This window comes from Agelaius phoeniceus, chromosome 1 (assembly GCF_051311805.1).
Source record: "Agelaius phoeniceus isolate bAgePho1 chromosome 1, bAgePho1.hap1, whole genome shotgun sequence".
NCBI classification, from domain to species: Eukaryota; Metazoa; Chordata; class Aves; order Passeriformes; family Icteridae; genus Agelaius; species Agelaius phoeniceus.
The window spans coordinates 35,621,561-35,644,487 of NC_135265.1; the positions used below are offsets into that span (position 1 = coordinate 35,621,561).

The 22,927-nt window shown below is 41.1% G+C and overlaps 1 protein-coding gene across 1 annotated transcript in view; it reads left to right on the plus strand.

The window, feature by feature from the left end:
* Positions 1 to 11,412: 11,412 nt before the first annotated feature.
* Positions 11,413 to 22,927, plus strand: part of CHN2 (chimerin 2) — a 159,948-nt gene continuing 148,433 nt past the window's right edge. Inside the window, exon 1 of the mRNA XM_054641929.2 lies at positions 11,413 to 11,596. Coding sequence (XP_054497904.1) covers positions 11,548 to 11,596 — 49 coding nt within the window. The 5' untranslated portion in view covers positions 11,413 to 11,547. The remainder of the gene's footprint in view (positions 11,597 to 22,927) is intronic.

Below are 22,927 nucleotides of genomic sequence, written 5' to 3' on the forward strand. Positions count from 1 at the left end.
CTCTTCCATTTGCAGCTGCATCTCCACTGCTGTCCTAGGAAGTTATAAAGCTTAATCATTCTCTGCTAGTGAGAGATCCATAGAGGATGCAGCTTCTTAGAAACTGGTCCAATTTATTTGATGCCATCATCCCTCAGGGAATGGCGTTTATGACTGAGTTGAATGTTAAAGATCAGCATTCCATGTTCTAAAAATGGCGAAAGGTCTATGGAATAGTCTCTGTAGCTATTTCTTGGATGCAATCTCAAGGATAAATATTAAGAGGTCCTCTATAAATATAATAATTTGCCCTGCAAAAAAAACCACTTCAAAGAGTATAAAATCCTTCCCAGCATCTTACATGTACTAAATCAGGCACAATAATGACTCCCTGTATAATGACGATATTAAATTGTGTCTCAAATTCGTGTAAGTGAAAATTAATTTAGTGTTTTTCACTTACAGGCATCACAGGAAAATGAGTTGAGACAGTCCCACTACTGGCTGTGACAGAAACATTTGTCTTCCAATGTCTGTAAATATGGAAAAAGGAAATAAGAATTGATTGATAAAAATTTGAATGGAAAAGAGGTTAGCCATTTATCGGTATGAAGAAACTACTATCACAAATCTAGTCTGAATAATGCACCATACTGAGACAGAAAGGTTTCCATACAACCCAAAGATGAAATCAATAGTCACAAAACTCAAGTTCTAACTGAAGCTTTTGATAACTACTTTCTGATTCTAAAAGAAGTAGTAAAAAGTCTTTTTTTAAGAGACAAAATATTGTAAGATTCAACTAGCAACTAATGCTCTCTATTTCCAATACCCTGAGAACAACAGTATGTGAGTTAATTTTAACATGTGGAAAGAACATTTAATTTTATCAGAAGGAAACAATGAAGAATCTAATTTATTCTCCACATGTGTGCATAACCCCCATTGATATTAATAAGAGTTAAGCAGCCTATGGAGAGGAAAATAGGGCTCCAGATGTGGCAAAATGTTTTAAGAAAATTATGTGCGGCTTTCTAATGACCACAAAAATTATTTCTTTTTCTGTATCAATGTAGAGAGAAAAATTGCTTCATATCCAGCCAGTCACAAAATGTTTCTGGATTTCCTGAGGCTATGTGTGTGTGAGCAGTGGTACACACACTCACAAATGTGTATATGGATGGTGTCTCATGGACACACAAGCACATCCTTCTCAGTTGTTGCCCTTTTCAACCAGGGAGATCCATGGCACAGGCTTGTTTGAAATTCCATTGCTCTTCCTACTGGCTGCTCTTCCCAGCAGGGGTAAAAGAAGGAAAATTTTGCTTAATTCATTTTTTTTAAGAGAGTCTTTAAAGTGCTGTCAGAGGTAGCCAACAGGGCGAATAAAGGCTGGTGAAAAACCTTCTTTGCCCTACACTACATTTGACTGTAATTATACAAACTTTGGGGAGTGTGGAAGGTTAATCTTGATTAACCATGGGCAAATTTCCTCAGTTTCCCATTGGCACTCCTGAAGTGGGATGTGTTTTGACTTAATCCTTAACATTTGTACCAGTTACTTCCATTTTCATTTCAGGATGAACTGTGATATAAGAGATTGGTCTTTAGCAAGTCATTCCATCTAATTATTCATTCTTCTGAGGCATTTCCTTCTGAAGACATAAAAATACTTTGCTGTTTCTATGGTAGAGCTCTTTCTCTTAATTTTCTGAACTTTATGAGAACACAGTGATCCTTATGCACTTGTCCAAACCAACCACTGCTAAACAGAACCTCTGAAGACCCTGAAAGGGTTGTCCTTTTATTGATGTTCACAGCAGAATTTTAACTGAATGTCATTCAACTTTCTTTTCACAGCATTCCCTGGGGAACTGCCTGAGCCTTGAAATCCTGCGCTGCATGTTCTCTGTAGCCAAGAACTTGCAACTGAACCAAATCATCCTCAACACTTTTACAGCCCCCATTCTGCCCGGCTGAGCTTATGACATGTTAATGTTGTTTGCACACAGACACTTATTTATGACTCTTTTACATAGCTTTCATCCAATTGTAACTTTAATTTATTGTGCAATTTTAGAACCAGACCATTTGAAGTGCTTGCCTCTGATAAAATTCCCTAAAATTTGCATTTCACATAATGTCTTTGCATGCTTCAAAATGTCAGAATAATAATGAGAGCAGGACTTCCAAGGTTTTGTTTCCCTATTACATCAATGGAATGAAAGATAGGTTGGGTATAGGCACCTCTGTTTACTTTCCTTTTGAATCATAGACAATAGGATCTTCAGTCACTGATAAAAGCTCATTTGTACTCTGAATGTTTTCCTGTCCACTTAAGCTGATTTTATATAACATGCAAAATGACTATTCAATATTCAGTTAATTATGCACCAAATGGAGTAAGCCAAAGAATTAGCTTAATCAAGCATTCTTTTTTTCCTTAGGAAAAACCCCCAGACAAACTAATCCAACTAGAAAAAAAACCCAAAACCAGATAAGAGCTATGACAGGTATTGCAGATAGACTCCTGGCTTGACTGTCAGGAGACATTCATTTCCTTTTTGATGGGGCTGTTTACCTCTGATGGTGGTTTTAAAGTGGAGATTTCATTTTGCCTTCATTTACTTTGTCAGCTTTTTCCGTTGTCAGGCTTAGAGAGTTACTTAGCAAATTTCTACTCATGCTACAGGCTATATATATATATATAAAAAATATATACACATCTGGTATATATTTTTACAAGCTTTTCATTTAAACGTTTCCTCAGTTGTGCTTTTACCCTTGTAGGTAGAGAACATATATAAATATATATATTTATAGCAAACTACTTATGGAATAGAAATATTCTTTACAATCTATTCATCAAAATGTTTCTTCAGCTGAGCTTTTATCTTTGAAGTCCAAATACGCACCACCCCATCATCCCCCTCAGATCACAAATAAAAGGATGAGAAATACAGAAATTCTGCACTGGGACCAAGACCTGGCCTTCCCTTCAAAGAAAATCAGGATTGTCACATAATTAATTGGACTTGACTAAGGAAATTAAAAAGGGCCAACAGCTCAAATTGTTAGAGTTCCTATCCCTATTGCTCACTGTCTCTACTCATCCATAGTCATCTATAGTCTGCATACAAGATAGCTTTACTGGTTCTGAGTGAAAGATAAACCTGGATCCTCTTTTCCTTATATATATATTTGGTGTGGATGCTTAAACCTACAGCAAAGCATCTCAGGCAGAAGATGAATCACTGGGAAAAGTTAACTAAAGAAGCAAGGTAATCCATGATGCCATATCTTAAAATGAAGTTGAATTTACTAAAATCTGGGTTTTGCCAGATAATGGTTCAATACCTAAGACCTGCAGAACATGTTGGATATTTACACTTTTCTCAAACCCCTTAGAGCTCAAAATCCCATTTCTAACCTTCTTCGTGACTGAGAAATTATTAGAAGAGATTTGTTGGTAAACCTGTGGTTATCTTGTGACTGTCCTTGGTGGAATGGTACTAAGAGGTGTATGGGGGTTTTATTGTATGAAAGGATGTATTTTCATTTATAAATGCAACAAAAGCTTCAGTTTTTGACTAGGAAGATTTGTCTCTCCTGGTTTATTTCCTCCTCCCTCTACTGCATTAAAAAAAATATTGACACTACCTTGTGGCATTGCAGTTTTTACTCTGGTGCATTATAGTTTTCAAAGCACAGTAATTTTTATGATATGTGGTAGCTTAAAGGAAAAAGCAGTATCCAGCAGGGAAATGAAGGGTGAAACACTGGCCTCTTTGAAGTCAGTGAGAAAAACTATTACTGCCTTCAGTATGGGCAAGGTTTCAGTCCAAGCATTCAGGGAGAAACATGGAGCTCTGTATTGATTTTACCTCTTAGGCAAAACTGTAGAGAAGAGAAGGGAAATGCATTCATCTGGAATCTAGGATGGTTAATGTCAGTAGGCCTTTAGGAAATTGTGTTACATAGATGAATGGTATGTTGGTCCAATCAAACATCCAAAATGTCTACATTTGACCTCCAAGTCTCTAAAAGAAGAATAAAGAATCCAACTGCAAAACCCATTATATGCTGTAAGGTTTCTGTTTACATATGTAAAACAGAGCATACAAATCTGAACATATTGAAGAATAAAACAGCCAAGTTTGAGGCTCCCCCAGCTTATATTAGTAAATTGCAAAGTATACTCAATACATTTAGACAGTATTTTGTAAAGGAGCAGTAAACATTTACAAATAAAACCCATATTAATATGGGAATTCTCTCCTAGTAGCTGCCCCTCTCTAATTTAAGATATTTGTAGCTAATTAAGGGAATATGGTATCACAGTTAAACTGGGGAAATATTGAGATAAATAATTCATGAACATCTGAAGTAAATAACTTCTAAATAGATACTTTGACTATTTTTTTTCCACAAATAAATGAGCAAAGCTTTGTTTTTGCAATAGTCTGATGAACTGAAATTTTCAGTTCTGTAGCTGAATAGAACTTATTTTGGACAACTGCTGGTTTAATTTCTAAAGGTTCATAACACACAACTCAGGTGACAAAACATACAGTTCTACCACTGTTTATGAATGTAGAGTATCTGAATACATTTTTGCATTCAACAGTTCTCAAATCCATCAGCCAAAATTTGTCAATACCAAGAAATAGTGAGAAGGCTTAAATAGCAAAAAAATTCATTAATTAAATCTTAGTAGGTATGCATAAAATTCACATACAAGGTAAAGATGACAGGAGAGTTGAAGTAGCTCTGTTCTGAACCCCACTCTTTCTTGCTTCTTAATGAAAGAGTAAATCTGAGGCTTTGATATCACTGCTTTGTCATGGTAATTGGGAAACTGGGAATTCAACGTGATGACTTTACTGCAGGTTGAAGAAAGGAGAGATGTTGAACTATGAGGAAAAGAATTTATTGAAACATCAATCTAGAGAAAAGGCCAAAGGTTAATAAAAGCTATGCATTGTACACTACGGAGTTGCTTTTAAAGTGTGATGTACTTGAAACAATTCTATATGAAAATCTCAGTTTATGCCCATTAGGCCCATATTTCTCATTGAGTTTGCTAATACATAGCAAGATAAGAATTAGAATACTCAGAAAAAGAGACTGATTATTGTTGTTAAGTTCATCAAAATTGTTTCTATTCTTGTATGTTTCACCTCTTTCCCTACATCAAATTATGTGGTAGTGCAATTGCTTCCAATAATTATAAGAAGTGGAAAGTAGCTCTTATACAAACATGACCTTCACAGTAGATAAGGACCTATTCTGTTCAGAGAAAGGTAATACAGAACCATGGAGAAAAGTCCTCTTTTCCTGTATGTGTAGGACTTGTTTGATACAAGTTGCCTGGACCAGCAAAGAGTTTCTCTGTCCAAAATTATTAGTTTTCATGGTTCAGTAAAAAAATTAGACACATGGTTAAATATTTAGTAGCTTTGTGTTCCACCTCTAGAAAAATTTAAATTAAACACTGTCTTGTTCCAAAGTAAGAACATAATCATGATGGAAAAGAGAACTATAGTGCAAATAGTCAGGACTTTCAAATTGTATTCTCTAAGGCAAAATATTTGAAACTTGTTGATTGTTATTAAGAATGGTAAAACACACTGAAGTTCAATTTCACCTGAACTGATTCTGTATAATTTATTTTTTAAAATCTAATGGCAGTTACATAGCTGACAGGTAATTTCAAAACCTTTATCAGTTTCCAATTACAGCTTAGAGCTCCACAATAAAAAACTTTGAAATCAACATAACAAGGAAATTCTCTACCCCAGCAAACTCCCTATCTGAGGTTTAATTAAAATAGGATGTATGAGACAGGAAGAAAGAGGAAAGGACAAGTAGGATGGATGTTCATAAATTAGTCATAGCAGCAGCTTTAGCTCTCACAAATGATGACCAGCCCATTTGCTGCATGTTTTTTTTGCAGAGCTAATAAAATTCAATAGATGCCTCTAGTTTGTTCACCAATTGAAGGTGCAGAGCTAAAAATTGCACCAGGCATTAGGGGTCTCAAGCCTTCCTCTTTGGAGTATGAGAAAAAAAGCGAGAAATCACAGAGAGTCTTGAACTACACCACCACCTGCTGTTGCAATCATTATGACTCACATAATTTATTCATACCCAAATACAGTGTGCATCTGCTATTTATTGATATTTTGGTTTATTTTTCTTATTATAGCTTCTGCTTATATTGAATCAAATTTCCAAGTACTGTGGATAGTATATAAATATGGATTATATGTTGCTTATAGAGGCCTTTCCCTTTCACAGCATCAAAGAATGAAAAATGCATTTCCTCCCTTTCCAGCTAAGCAATATAAACATCAAAGGAAGGATTAGCATTTTAGGTCTTTGCACACTAAATCTTTGTGTCATATGTCTTGCTGTCTCACACAGAACATTTATATTTCTATAACTATTACGTAATCAGAGCAGTCAGCCAAACATCTTCACTTTCCTCTTATTTGCATAATTAATTAAATTCCAACATTTTTGCCAAGCTATCTACACTCACACTGAAATAACAACTGCCACTTTTCATGCTGAAATGAATTCATTACCTGGGATTCAAACTGCTGCTCTCCCTGCCAGGTGAAAGTTTACAGCACACAGTCAGCCCCTGCTCCTCTGCTACAATATCCCAGCCAATGTCAGATATTGTGGATTATGGCAGATTCCAGAAACTTAATCCCTGATGCTGTGACTGCAAAACCAGAAGGGCCTTGAGGATTGTGCTGCAGCCACCTACAGGGGCCTGGCTGCCAGAAGGCAACACAAACCTTGGCTGTCATATGGCATGGAGAGGGCTTGAGGCTGAGGAGGCTCAAGATGTGCTGATTTCAAGCCAGATTCTTTTAGGAGGGTTATTACGAAATGTCCCTGTATAATGGAGACTTCAACATCTCAAATATAGCAATATAAATGATTGTCTGCCTTGGATTAATTTCTATCAGATGAAGTAATCCAGGCTGATACAGAGATTCATGTTACTGCAGGCCTTATCAAGTGACTTTTTTTTTTTCTCATCTATACTTGTGTTTTAAATCTCTTTTTCCACAGCAGGAAGCATTCTGCCAAGTCAGTAGAATGAAAGAAATTCTATGCAGAGGTCTTTTCCTCCACTGTGAAAGTGCCTACTATGTCTAAAGTTGAATGAGAGGAAACCAGCAAATTAATATGTGGATACCTAGCTATGCAATAAGCCATTTGGTCAATAGGCAAAAATCTGGCTTCCTGAGGGAAAGCAGCACAGCTCTGCCTGTTTTCCTTTATTTTTTATTTCTAGGTTTTCAACCCACTGTATAGAAGGGACATTTTATCACATGGGAGCATTATCAACTATTTGTCAGCTAGGACTTGTCTTCACAAAGTCACTGCAAGTCAGCTATGGTAGTGATGGCCATGCAGAAGGCAGGTGGCCTTTCTCATCTGCAGAGCCTTTTTTTGAAATAAGGACACAAACCAGTACATACCAGTTGGCTGGGAAACCAAGGCCACTCCAGAGGTAACTCCACAGCACAAAAGCAGCACAGACACGTCCTCAGCTGTCAAAGTCATTATGTTTTGCACTGATGGCTCTCCAAATGCAGGTCCTCAGCCTGCTTACCCTTATTTTACCAAAATACATTCTTTCACCAGAGTTTGCATGACAATGAAATTATGTCTGTACCTACACAGTAACAGGTTTCAAAACACATGGTGAAAGAAAGTTACTTTCTAATATAATTTTACTTATTTTTTGTGTTTGGTTCAACAGTTCTTGGCCTGCAAGACTTATTATTTGCTGTAATTCCATGGTGTTCACTCATTTTTGTTTATTGGAGAGCAAAATGTGTGTGAGCTGTTTGAAAAGGAGTTTCACCATGCCAAAGTATAAGAGTGGATAATTACGCTACAGAAATAATCTTATACATTGAAAGTTTGGAGAAACATTTTAGGTATCTTCTGAGATTCATTTTTTTTATCAAGCAGCAATGGGTTTGTGTTCCTTTAATATTCCAGCTATTACCTTGAGCTTCCCATATCTATTAGTTTTTGGAATACAATGGCCTCTTCCACAGTGAGTCAAATATTTAAATTATTTCAAATTTCATGCTGCTAGCTGAGTTTTAGCATTAGGCAGGCATTCACTTCTTTGGTTTATAGACTAGGACTGGTTTGCTGAAACTTTGTTCTTCAACAAACTCTTTTATCTCTTAGTAAAAATAAATAATTAAATAAGATTTTAAAAACCCAAAACCTAAAGAAACAACCCCAAAAACCAAACACTCTAACTGTGCCAGTAAAACTAGATTGAATCAATCTAGAAGCAAGGAAATCTTCAAGGAATCTTCCCCAGGAATGAAAATCAGAAAAGCTTTCAGATCTTTCTCATGCTTAGTATAGAGCAAAGTATATGCAAAGTATGCAATTTTGTATTTTTCCTTTGCAACTCACTGTCAATGTCAAATGCAGTGTTGTAAGGTCATAATACATAAGGAAATGAGATTTTTCTGAGTTTCTCAAAACTTTTGGAAGCTGTGACTTCTCATCAAAGTGCTGATATCATGGAAGCAGGCAATAAATTTAGTTCTATAGAGAGGGTAAAGCAGAAGATTTTTATCAGTTATATGAAGCATACACTTATGGAAAGCCCAGGAATAGTTTATATAAGCATTTACTGTTTAAAGTTTATTTTTGATAGTAAGTATTTATATCATTAGTAATGGATATATCTGGGCTCTGCCAAATTAGACTACAGTTTCTGTAGAATAGAACTGAGATTTTATTGCATTGTCTTTACTTTTGCACTTTTTGCACATAACAAGACTACTTTCTTGTCATTTAAATTTGCTTCTCCTTTGATGTAGTAATTTCCCCTCTAGTTCAATGGCTTTTATGTTATTTGCTTGTAACAAGAAAAAGGCCATCCTGTCTTGAAAAGTGAGTTTCTTTTAATCTACAGTGCATTTCACTTAACTTTACTAATTTACCTTTCAGTGTTGCAGCAACTGAGATTACACAACCTCATACCTGCTGTTACCACAAAAATTGCCAACAGTTGCTGGTTGATAATTTCAAAGGTACACACACTCATAACCAAACATGTTCATACTCACTGGTTTTGGATACAAAATACACCATTTTCAATTACTGGGATATCTGGAGTAATCATTCTCTGAATAAATTGCTCTCTTGATTTATCCAGATATATATGGGTGGAAAGATAATTTAAAATTAGTTAAGGAAATTCTTTTCTGCCTGCTAAATCCCAGCAGAATGAGGGGGTTTTCTCTCTTTCAGGTTATTTGCCCCTGTCCCTGCAGGTTCTGACAGTGTTGTTAACACCACCATATTTCACCAATCATTTGAGACACAACTCCAAGAGTTGCTGGAAAGACATGAGGGCAAGAGAGTGCTAGATTATGGAGGGGAAAATGAAGACACAGCAGGCTACAAGGAGGCAAACACTGGAAAGAGATATAGCAGATGGAGCAGGAAAAACGACCACGTAGGATACAAGGGAATCCCGTTTGACTATTTGAAACATCACACACATTGCAAGTAAGAATTTACTAGGACAGTCTTGGTGTTCACTGTACTATTGCAGTATTTTCCTACACCCCAGGTATCAGCCTGGTTTTACGACCTATCTGCCTTTCTCATTTTGTCCTTAACATCCGGTCTTCAAGATGCGTGACACTAAATATTTGGCCACAGACCAAAAAGCAGTGACACGCCTGTCCCGGTTTTATGTCCGTACGTGGCAATTTACAGATTAATGGAGTTAGTGCTAAAGCCTGGTTTAAAGCTCGTTCCTCCTCACACGGAGCGAGCCGTGGTTACCAAATAAAGCCCGGAGAAGCCAGCTGGCCTCGGCGGCGTTGCCAGCGCTGCCGCAGGACCCCCGCGGGGGCAGCGGGACCCGGCAGCCGGGACAGCGGCATCGCTGCCGCCGCCGCCTCCGCCGCTAGAGGGGACTCGGGACCTGCTTTCCCGAGGAAAAAACGGGAACGGGCTGCAGCTTCTAGGGAGCTCGGGCTGCGTTTTGGCTCCGCGGGAAAAGGGAAACGGCCGGGCGCGGGTTACAGAGCGGGCAGGCGGTTTGCACGCTGGTTTGGGACGCGGAGGAGCTGGGTGGGTAAGGCTTAGATTGCCAAAGAAACTTTAATGCGCTTCCTCGCTCCCAAAGCAACTTTGTGTTAGAGACTCCCTGTTATGAAACATGGAAGGCTTTCATAAATCAGCGTCATGGCAAATAGGTTTTAAGCTTCTTACAGATCCCGTGCCAGCAAGACTGTGTGCCATGCCATTCGGGCGCCCACCTTCCTGTAGCCACCCACGTTTTTTAAAGTGAGATGGAAGCTTTGGCTGGCGATAAAACATTGGAAAAGGGAACGAGAAGGACAGACAACAGGGGGAAACCTTCAAGTGATGCTTCCTCGGCTCTTCTTCTTTCCCACTTGCACACTAAGACACAGGGCTGCGAACCCGGCTGGTCGGCCAGACCCTCCCATGGCCCCGTTGGATGCTGCAGCCGCCCCCCGTGTACCCCAGAGCCCCCGGGCCGGGAGCGCTGCGGGGGGACGTGGGAGGGAGAACCCAAACTGTGGCCAGGCCGGAGCCCCGCACTCGCTGTGCACCTGGCAGGGCAAAACCCCCTGTTGGTGTCGGCCTGTTTTATGGGGTTTTTTACTAAGAAAAACGGATGTCAGAAGGAAGAAAAAAAAAATGAAGAGGAAAAAAGGCGAAGGTGGGCGCTTGCCCGGAGGGAGGGAGAGCCCCGCAGGAACGGAGGGAAGCCCGCGGGGTCAGGAGGCGGACAAAGGGCGGCGAGGGGCGCAGCCCTGCCCACCCGTAGCGGCGGGCGGGGGTCTGCGGAGCGACCCCGGGGTACCGCCGAGGGAGCGCCGGCCGAGGTGCTCAACAGGCGCTGCCGCCCCGCCGGGACGGGGCCGGCACACGGCGGGAGCCGCGCTCGCTGCCAGCCCCGTGCCAGGCGGCAGCGGCGGGGAAGGGGCTTGGCCGCCGCTCGGCGGGGCTGCCGCGCCGCCGGGGCTCGCCCGAGCGGGACCCACCCTGCCCGCTCAGCCGGGGCCGGCAGCCCGGCCGGCAGCGCCGCCGCTTCCTTTGTGTGCGTGAGGGGAGCTGCGGCGGGTCCCCCCGGCGGGCTGTCAGCGCTGCCCGCGAGGAGGCGGGGAAGGGAAGGGACGGGAAGGGAAGGGAGGAGGCGAGGGAAGGCGCTGGCAGGGCGGCTCTCGCGTCCCCGTCACAAGGTAAGCCCTGCTCCCCAGGGCGGAGAGAGGCGCTGGAAGCGCCGCGGGGCCCTTTGCCTGACCTGCCGAGCGGCTTCGCCCAGCCCCGGAGAGCGGCCGGCAGCGGCTCGGCGGGTCGCCGCCGCCTCCTGCTCCCCGGCGGCGCGGGGAGCCGAGCGCGGGCTGCGGCGGCGGCTCGGCGCGGCGCGGCTCCGGCACTTTGCGATGGGCTGGCGGCAGCGGCGGCCGGACAGCAGCGGGGGCCGACGCGGGGCTCGCAGCTAAGGGGCGAGGAGGAGGGACCATGGCCGCATCCAGTAACTCCAGTTTGTCCGGCTCGTCGGTTTCCTCCGGTAAGTTTCTCCAGCGAGCGCCGCATTTCTCCCCTCCCTCCATTTTAGCAAGGAGCTACCTGTCTGCAGCGCCTCGCCGTCCCGCTCGCCCCGACCGCGCCGCAGGCGCGCCCCGAGCCCCGCCGGGCGCTCCCCCGGGGCGGCGATGCTCCTGCCCGGGGTCGGCTGTCCCTCAGGCGGCACCGAAGGGGGAAACCGGGACGGGGGAAGCGCGGCGGGGCCCGGTTCGCCTCCCCGCCTCCCTGCCGTGCCTTTGTGTGGGGTGAGGGAGAGGGGAGCCCCGCGCCCGGCTCCCTCTCCGGGGCAGCAGCATCCCTCCTGGCTCGGGAAGGGGCGCGCCCGCGGCCCCCGCGCCTCCGCGGCCGGCGCGGTGCCGGGAGCTCCCGGGAGCCGCGGGGCTTGGGGTGAGGAGGGCATTCAGAGACCAGCGCGCATCCGCTGCCGTGGTCCCCGCGGCACAGGACTGGCTCCGCATCGCGACCCGGCGCGTCGTGGTGCTCTGGGGCGGGCGGGGGTTGCGAGGCGTGCCACTTGGTGGGTGTTGTGGCACAAGTCGCGTTTTCAATACTCCTGCAGACTGGGAACAATTAAATTCCCCATCCAGATTAAAAAAGCTCCAGGTGACGGACTGCCCCAGGTTTTCGGGCGCGGGTGTGAGGCGCTAGAGCGTGCTCTGGGTTTTGGGGACGCCGGCTGGGAGGCGGTGCGGTGCGGCGCTCACGATGGGGGGCTGGCTGCGCTGCAGACCCGCAGGAGGGCAGAAAAGTTACGGTGCGTTTTTAACCCGGGCAGCCTGAAATTGAAAGCAGTGATACAAGAGTACCACTGCCTGCTGCTTAGCTCACGAGCAGTTACTGTAATATTTAAGTTATGAGAAATTGGCTGAGAGTAACATCCTGGCATTTCAGTGGGCTGAACGAGTAAATAGAAGCATGAACAACTTAAGGGTTCAAGGGACTTGTGACTCAGTGTTTTATTTGAGATGCCAGACAGATTTTTAAGAGCATTTCTTAAACATAGCAGTATGTGCTGTGAACAGCAGACAAGCTCCTCTGACTATCAATACAACTCTAGCAAAATATAAATAAATGTAAAGGCCAATAAGCAACTACATTTTTTTAAAAGACAATGTATATAACTTGCACAACATATTCTATACCACTGTTCCAGTGTTCAACACTTACAAACAGATCCAAAGAAGGAACTAGGTACTAAAAACATTTTTTAAATAGTTTTAACAAAAAACCACAAACATTGCAAGCCCTTATTGCCTCAACTCAAAAGCACCTGAACGAAGTAGGCATGAGAAATTCTGCCTTGTGTTCACATTCACAATGCAAGAGTTGCAAGACCAAAATGAAAATAAGCAAGAATACAGCCAACTTTATGGCTTGTTTGTGGAGGTACTCATCTGGGCAATGCAGTTTTATTTTATGCATCATTTGTATATTTTTGCATCTAAGTTATGCGATAAAACCAGAAACAACTTTAAAAGCCCAGACTGGAACCTGTGACTCTCTTCCCTGGTGCTTTAACCATTAAGCTGCCGAAGCACGTCCCCAGCTTGGAGAAAGTGTGTAGCTCCCTTGCTCCATGAATCTCATGGTCTTTCTTGCATACTGCTCCAGTGTCTGTGGAAGGATACTGAATGCATCCCTCTGAATCCCTTCTAGCTTTGCTAAATCTGGGATTCAGGATCCTTCTTGTGAATTGAGAGATGTGCATGCCCTGCAGAGTTTGTTCAAATGCCTGAAGTGCAGGCAAGAGTGGGAGTTCAGATACATCCTTGGTGTGAGCAGTTGATGTCATCCAACTCCAGGTGGCCTCCTGCTCATCAGGTACATCTAGTGCCAAAAATAACATCCAGCCAAGGAACTGAGATCTAGGCTTTAGCTGTACATCATAAAAAGATGCACATCAGGAGTTGACACATGACAGTACCCTGCTTTGTATGAAGCCCTTAGCTATGGCCTACAACGGTTTGTGGTTTGTCTTTTGTTTTGTGTTTTTGCAAGCGTGAGCACAGCTGAGCCTTGGCCCATGCCTGGGGCTCTTAGGTGCCACAGTAGTACAACTAATAAATACTGTCAAGTATTTATTTTATAAAGCAACTGAGTGACCTTGACTTTCATAACTTATGACCTTGGAATGGTTTTTGGTTTTGTTCCAGTTTATTCAATCTATATTTCTTCTATGCATATACTAACCAGCAGTTAAATTTGCTGCAGCATGATAAAGTTGCCAATGTTAGCAGACACACCATATCTGACTATGTTCAGCTGTATTCTGGCTGTCTGTGGTTTAAGTTCTCAGAACTCAGCAAGTCTTACAGCATTTTGTTTACATGGTCTAAACAAACAGTCTTGCCTTAAAACTCAGTTTGGTAGAATTTATATGTATGCTTAACATGCCAATATGAAGATTTCTAAATAGTGTAATTATTTCTATTCCACAGAAGAGGGAAGGCTATACTACCACAGTAGAATACTAACACAAAAAGGTGAATTTTGAGGTTGATAGCAGAATACCACACTGCAGAACTCAGCTCTACCACTACTTACTGATGCTGCCAGAGCTCGATAATGTGTTACTACAGGTGACCATTTGTTATGTAGCATTTCTTCTTCAATTCCTGCCAATTTGTGTCAATGAAAAAGTTCAACAGTTCAAATATATTTATTGTGAGGAAGCTGCCCAAGAACTTTATGGTGTAGATATTCTGCTTGCTCACTTACATTTCTGTAAATGTACAAGTGGGATTTATAGTCTTCACTTGATCTTGTGTCTGCATTAAAGGTGAGAATCTGGTTATGTTCTGGAGTGGTTATTTATAAACACTACTGCCCAGTGTCATGGCAGGGTGTTGAGCTGTAGCTGTTGTACAGATGGGGAGCTAACATGCATGGAGGGCTATGACTTCAACTATCCACTGGTAGTAAAGCAAATATTCATACTTAGGAGGCTGTTGCTCCTTTGATTTCACAGCTGGAGGACCAGTCCCTCCTTCAGAGCTTGTGTCTGTGGTCTGTTTGCTCATCTCAAGAGCCACTGTGAGGCTGCTAATTATAGGTTCAATAATATTAGGTTCTTGTTACAGGCCCCATCTGACAGAGGCCTATGAAGGACTTTTTTCAGTAAGCTGGCACTCACGGGTAACAAAATCTACAGGAGAGCCATGGGTATTTATATTGTATTTCTTTATATATCATTTCTTCAAGCTCTCTACTTTTGGTAACAGAACTTAAGCTGCCCTGACTACCAGCTGTTGTATTTGAGGTGGCTGGGGGAGAAAGAAGGGTAATATTCTGAGGGAAGAAGGGAGCATGGTAAGCAATTACATTAAGTATTCTTTTTTAGACCTTAGATAAATCAGGACATGGTATAAAAAGCTGATATTATAATTACTTCCACTGGGAATTCCACTTTACCTTCCTGTAATCTCTTCTTTAACACATACCCAGGTGATCTATTAGCTGTATTCACTGCAAACCCCTAAATTTTGCTTTTCTCCCTAAAAGAAGCGCTGACTTAACTGCAAGCAGCATCTTTTCTCTCTCTCCTATCCTCTAAAGAAAATTGTGCATGTTTTTATTCTTTCCTTCATGTTGCAGTCTCCTTAAAATATACATTCCTTTGCCAGTGCCCATCTTAGTATTGATCCTTATTCTCACTCATTATAATCTTTCTTTTTAAAAACTTCTTTGCTCTTACTGAAACTTCTCAGCTTTTTCCTGGCAAACAATCCACCTCTCCCACTTTGTCACTAGCTGCCTCCAGTTTCCTCCACCCAGTAGCCAAATACTGATTATACAGAACTGATGAATTTGAGACTCGACTTTCTGGAATGTAAATAGAAGCTTGAGTGAAGAGAACTTTGTGGCTGTGCCTGCTTTGCTTCTCAAAGACGTAAGAAATACAGCATATTTCCCACCTAGGCCCAGTGCAGTGGGATTTCTAGGCCCTGTACTTCTTCGTGCAGTTATGCCATCCAAAGCTAGTACAATGTGGCCATAAATGCCAGCTGGCTTTTAAAGCTGCCATTCTGCTTGAGAGGTCTTGTGCCAGATACCCTCCCTGTGGCAGGTGGATAGGTTGGATGGCTTGGGCTGTCTGTCAGGGAAGGGTCCACACCAAAGGTAAATGCAAATACAAGCCTGATAAATGATAAGGTGCAATCAGGCTTCCTCCAGCAGCAGGACCCAGAGTGTGCCAAAACCTTTGCATGAGCCTGAGCTTGTGCTGTGAGAGTGGCAACACTGCAGGAATTCAGGTGAGAACCCAAGGCAAATATGTAAATGTACATGCCAGTGTACCCAGTATTTTGTTTCTTCTTTGAGCTCCAAAGACAGGTTTGCAGGTGTTAGGCTGAAGGGATAGCTCAGTACCTTTCTGCTTCCCATCTGAACTGGTGCTTCTTCTTGTGCTGTCAGCATTTTGAGTAGTACCTGTCAGTAGAGCAGGTGATGGAGTTAAAACATCAAGGCAAGCTTTCTGCTACAGGCTGAGAAGGGCTTGTGTGTTTTGTCAGGGCATTTTTACTTTTCAACTGGGTCCGCTGCTCTAATGAAAGATAGCTACTTCTCCCCTCAGTCCCCTCTTTTTTCAAACTCAAATATTGTATAGAAGACTGTTACAAAGTAAAGTCACTGATTATTAATGTTTTTTTTCTTTTTAATTGAAAATGAAACATTTTTCTGTCCCCAAGCTCAGTGGAAAAGGCCTTTAAGTATCATTTAAGAACTGATCCTTATTAATTAATAATTAATGTTATGGTTCATAAACTAATACTTGCAATAAATTGAAAGGCAACAAATTGTTAGGTTTTTTAAAATAAATGAGCATGAGTTGTTTAAAGAAAGCATAGTTCTCCACTGTGGGGTTTTACACACCCTCTACTTTTTGAGAAGGATTAAAAAATGCTTATCAAGGGAAGAAAAATCTTTGATGGTTCTAGTGACTTAACAAGGTCAAAATAAGATATTAAAGGCTCATGACTCTCTGGGGGTCATGAAGGTGCTATGATGTGAAATAGGCAGATATATTATAAAAATGAAAGTCAACATGGACCGATTTTAATTAAGATGCAAGCAAGTGGGAAGAAATGAAATTACTATTGTACAGAGATTCAGAGAGATTCTAATTGGGAAAAAGATTAGTAAATGAAAATAGATGTTTATTCTTAATGATTTAATAGAAATAGTGTTGTGAAACTGGCACATGAAAGCTATTGAAATCATGCTGTCATTATGCTGATAAGGTGCTGCTTTTGATTTTTAAAAGGGCAATAATGTTGTTTTTTTTATTTCTGTTCCTCATGCCAAGCTTCTGCTGGCCAGGGTGTTCTTGCTCTAAATTAAAGCTGAAATCTTTTGTATCTGATGATTACAAAGAACTCACCATTCTTATTAAAAATAATAAAAATTCAAAAAGGAAAAATGCCATAGTACTCCATTCTGATGTAGTGATTGATTCAACAGTTAGTTACTGACCATGTAGGCTGTAATTATTGAGAATAAAATAGCCTGGAAACTGGTACAATGCATGTCTACTTCACAATTCAGCTTATAAACACACATGCTCTGTAAAGGAAAAGTCTTGTTTTTCTTAGGGATCTGCCTGTCTCACAGACATATGTGGAGGATCAGGTGAACAGTCTTTCACGCTGTCATGCTGATGACCTTTTTGGACATCCGTTCCATTGGAGTTCTTGCCTCCTGTCTGATGGTTCTAAGGAAGCTTACATTTGCCAAATGCTGAGTGACTGTAGGCAGGAATATTTTTACATTGGTGAATGTCATAATGAGATCTCTTGTATCCCTATGTCCATAATGTTTTACATGTCTGAAATCATAATGATTTGGCTACTGTGGTACATAGGCAAGTCCTAAACCTGGGGTTTTAGACAAAAAAATAAAACCTTTCTTCAAAGTTGATTTGTTTATATACATACCTTTGGCTAAAGGGCAGCACTGGCTGGATTAGCCTCACTTACAGCATTGAATGCTGGCAGAAGCTGTTCCCATGCTGAGGAGCCAGTCTGTTGTCACTCCTTCTTCTCTTCTCCCAAAGGAAGAGATACTGAGGAGATTAAATATTTGGAGAACTCTGTGTTAGGGAATGGCACATTTATATTGTACGAAAAAACTTTTGTTGCAGGGAAATGTAGCAGGATTTATACAAGAAGCTATAAATCTGAAATTCTATAAATATCACATCTTTTACAGGTGTAGTCACAGTTTGTCTAAGAATTATACAGTATCCAGTGTAAATGTATAGTTTTAACTGCTATGAATAATGACCCATTTTTGCTGTCTTTTTCTGACCTTTGATTATGAGAATGTAAATTTGAATGTTGCATTTGGAGGTGGTTATTACCAACTATGAATCATGCAGAATTCAGCAATAATTGTTTCATCACCCTGTTTCACTCAGCAATAGTCTAAATCCTAGGGCTGGAGGGTGAGTGTATCCCTGCAGAAGTGAACTGATGTTGCAATAGTGCTCTCATAACATTAACACACTTCAAAGTTAGCCAGTGAAACTTGACAGTGCAGGCTGATGTACTTGGTAAGGTAAGGAGAGGTTAAAGAGTTTTTAAAATTCAGAAGAATACACAAGTATCACATGCCTTGCTTCTGGTATTATTGATCAAGGTCATCACAAAAGAATCAGTTCAGTAAATGTGATATCTGTTCTGACGATATCTTTATCAGGCAGTCCAATTCCATGGAGACAAAGTGTTTCCAGTGTGGTGCTATTACTGACAGTGTAGAAAGTACTAGGTGGGGACTGTCTTATCATCACTAAATCATGTGTCACCTGCTGTGACCTGTGTGTCAAGTCACATTTCTCAGTTTCTTCTCACAAGCTTGTCATGTAGCTATTCCTCTCCTTCCTTCTCTTCCTCTTGTTGGCTGCTTAAACATTGCTTGTAGCTTTTAGATGAAGTGGTGTGTCTGTGGTGTTACACTTTATATTTCATCACGGAACAAAAATGAATGTTAGGAGAGATGGAGACCTCAGTTTGCAAATGCGGCCCAGTTGTTGAGCAGGTGTTTAATTGCTAAAAATTTGTCTTATCTCGACAGATCAATTGGTTCAATGTTTGTCTTTGTGTCTGGCAAGGAAGAAAAATGGCAAGTACACATCATGTAAAGGTATAGGGGGTGCAGCCTTAGCAAAGGCAAGCAGAAGTTCCCTGGGGAATTAGTTCTTCTCCAGCAGTGTGCCAGAGGATGCATGCTGTGGTCAAAAGCAAAAGAAGCCTAAGAGCTCTTTCAGCATTAAGTTTGCCATCAAAAGTCATGGATATTGCTGTCATATTTTTCTGCTGTCTGAAGCTGCCCTGATTCCACCTTAATTTCCCAATAAACTAAATCAGATTGCCTCAAAGGAAAGAGGAAAGGATGGGGGGATCATGAGAGACCCAGACTCTTCATTTTGTGAGAGACACATAAAATTCTCAATTCTCAGCTTCTCCAAGGCATTGGATTGGTTGCTGTTAAAGCCAGTTGAGTGGCACTTTTTGTGTGGCTGAACCCTACCTTTCTGTGCATGTAGCACCTGTAATATTTTGGCACATTCCACAGTGCCATAGCTGCACAGGCAGTGTCAGCCCTTGTGTGTCCCATTTTTAAGCAGTTATGGTGTGTGTAAGCATGAATAACTTAATAGCAAACCATATCCTCTTCTGGTGTTGAGGATTAGGCACTGCCTAGAGCAGACACATAACTGTGGACCTCTTTGGTATGGAAAATTAGAGATTCTGGTGGCTGACCTGGGCTGTTAGCACATTTAGATAACTTTGCAGGAGAAAGATCCATCTACTGCTGTTAAGCACAATGATAGCAGCCCTGCCTGAAGTCCCTGAGCTGTATGTGAGCTGGGAAGCTGGTGAAATATGTACGCTATAAAGCTGCTGTATTCTTTAACACTTCCTTATGTATCCGCTGATAGTCACTGTGGGAGATAATCTGCTGATCTGACCTGTCACTGCCGTTCTTATCTGTCAGGCTGGTGGAGTTACTGCTGCTGAGTCAGCACACCTTTACTTCTAGGCCTGAGTTCTAAAGCCAAGGGCTCCTAAAAGAAGGGAAAAATTGGGGGCAGGTTTAAAATGCAGAATGCTGACGTTATGTTTTGCAGGTTAAAAACAAAACCAAAACCTGCACCTGTGTTACAAGGAGACCTGATAGGAAAATCTTACTAATCATTTGCTGTGCTGAAAAGTATATAAATTTGTCTCAAGCTCCCTTTCTTCTTTTGATTGAAAGGCTTTTTCCCTCTTCTCCTTCGCCTTGTGAATACATGAACCAGCTGGATTTATGATCAAGCTACAGCTGGATCACATTTCATTCTTTCTGATTCCAAAATTAAGGCTAGCAATTAATGAACTTTCAAGAACTAGAACAGAATTTTTCATATACGGTTCCTCAAAGCTCCAAGATTTAGGGCTTGACAAAAAAACTGAATGTTGCAATCAAATTTTTGTAATTCACAGAAGTGTAATAAAGCTAAACAAGTTATTTGTAGAAGATTTGGTTTGTCAATGAAAAACCCTTTATGAAGACAAGGTGTCAAGTATTGACCCTTCAAGCTGCTTGGTCCCTTCTGTTCCCACTTCACTGAGTTAGTAAATCAGCAGCTACTGGATGGGATAGCTGCTTTTCTGAGTATCTTTATGCAGTTTCCATTAAAGTAGCATCTGCTGTTAGCACGGGACAAATTATTATAAGCTATGTGGTTAAACTCCCCTCATCCAAGCACATAACTTATTTAATATTAAATTTATTTATTTTATATATATATATATAACACATCCGTTCATTGGTGATGAATTTCCAAGGATTATGTACAAGGCTTGAATTATATGTAATTTCTATAAATACCTGCTTCTTGAGGGAGCATACTCTCCATAACTCCTGACTTTCTGCCAGGTAAACCACGATGATGGACAGCTTTTAGTGTCATGATGTGATAGCTCTCTGTTTGTTTTATTTTGCAACCTGAGGCATGTGGTTAGAATGTTTCATGTTGACAAATGTATTTACTGAAAGAATATTGAACCCTTTGATGTCTTAACAAAAAATTGATCGACAAATTTCAATTCTAAGATTCCTCATGCTCCTTCATCTCTAGTGTATTGGTGTATGTTGGAAATTTTGCTCAAGTTTAGAGATAACTATAAATAATGAAATAGAGCTGACTGTCATGGATGAAATTTAAGGCTGGAAGATATATTAAGCCATGGAAATAGCAATTGACAGGCGTGCTTTTTTCTCCTGTTCCATTATGACACTAAAACCAGCATTAAATCAGTAAACCATTCAAAAATAAAGTTAGCTGGAGGATGGAGGTAAAAGATGTTATACTGGTGAGTATTCACAAAGTTATGTAGACAAAAAGAAAATTAGATGTTTTTAATTTGGTTGTACAGAAAGAAGAATCAGGATCCTGAACTCTCTTTACAAAACAGGTTGCTGTATTAGCCCATATTATTTTCCAGGGTGAAAATGTATGGGTTTCTTATGCAGAATTGCTGGTCATTTTGGTAGTGGATGAGTACACTAAGCATGGGAGAGAGAAAGCCTGATAGAAAATGTTGAATGCTGCGTTCGGGCCTTACCTGGTGTTTCTGAGTGAGTGCATAAACAGATGAGCTCTAAGGCATAGAATCGGTCCCTGGCCACAAAATCTTAAGTTGCAGCCCCTTTTCCTCCAGCTGAACCAACAGGTGACTGTCAAAGTGAAGAATTATCCTGTGCTGTGGTGGCATTTTTGGTACACATGTGATAAAATAGCATTTATATGGTGCAAAGTTTCAGGGTTTTATGGAACTCTCCAAGAGCTGCATTTCCATCCACATGGTGCCTGGAGTGACCATCTGATGGCTTTCCCTATAGCAGTTTGGGTGATTTCTCCAGCAATTTGAAGAAGTATTGTGAATACATGAGGGTTTCTGGGCATGCTGTTGGATAGCAAGGCTGGCTAGCACTTTTGCACAGTGCTAAACAGTTTTATTTCCTTTCAGAATTGATGGATTAGTTCCTTCAATAAGCTCCAAGAAAGAAAACCCATGAAACTCTCCTCCCAAAGCCATCAAATTGCCTTATACCATTGATTTTAAAAATAAATCTGAAGAAATGAAGTTTAGGTGCAAAACCAGAGTTAAGTGTATTATTTTTAATGATTAATGTAACAGTAAATCTTTAAGCACTGGCAACTTAAGAAATCAACACATAGTGTGTGATTTCCTCTAGCACTACAAAATATGGCAAATGTGTACAGTTATATATGGGCTTGTTTGCACATGAAAGCTATTTTCAAAAAAAAATTGTAAGAGCTATACTGAAAAAAAATTCAGACATGGAAATATTATGGAATAGTTATTCTGGAACAGCTATTCCTGAACATTGTTCAGTTATGTTATAGTAATGTAGATCATTGACTTTAAGGGTGTAGAAATACAGCATTAATTATACTCATTCATTGAGTAACACTAAGCTTCTCATCTTTCATTTTCCTTTCTGCTGGATATATTCTTGGAAGCTCACTGCTCCCTTTCTTCAGAGACAGAATGCATTCCTGGCATCAGAAATTTAAAATTGAACATACCATTTTCAAGGGTTTTTTCCTCCTTTTATTTAGTTTTGTGTTGTTTAGTCCAAGAGCTGATCACATGATGGTTTAACTATTAAAGGATGAAACGGAGATAAAGATGATTAATTTCAGAGTAAAAGCTTGCTAAACAAAACAGGTCATTATTAGTTAGAAGTGCTCATAGGCATGTGAGAGGTGCAGTCAGGGCTGGAGGTCTACTTCGCTGAATGTTGTTGAACAGGCTATTATAATTACTACTGTATCATTTATGCTGACAATACACTTATATAGAAATCAGGTGAAAAAGCCACAGAGAAGTTGGTAACTGTATAAATATAGAATAAATGCCTCTTGGGAGAACAAAAATCTTGCAATTTGAAAAATGCTGGGAGCATGAGGGTAAGTGTGTGTAAACTACAGTCGAAATGGTGAGGAACTGGCACCATTTTTGCTAATGACATGTATGAAAATGTGTATGTGATGTTTAAGAAGCTAAAAGGAATGAGAATGTTTAGGAAAATGCAGAAATTTGCTCCCTGCCCCCCACGAGCCATTTCTCCTTTAATTCTGTTAACCGAGAAGAAGGAGGCACATTTTCTCTAAAGAGTCACTGCAGAGAACTTTGGCTTGTGGAAAACCTTTTTTGTCTTGTGTTTGTTTTAGATCCTTTGATCTCTTTTGGTTTGATGAGTGTGTGTCATCACTTGGTGTTACAATTGCTTCCTCTTTCTC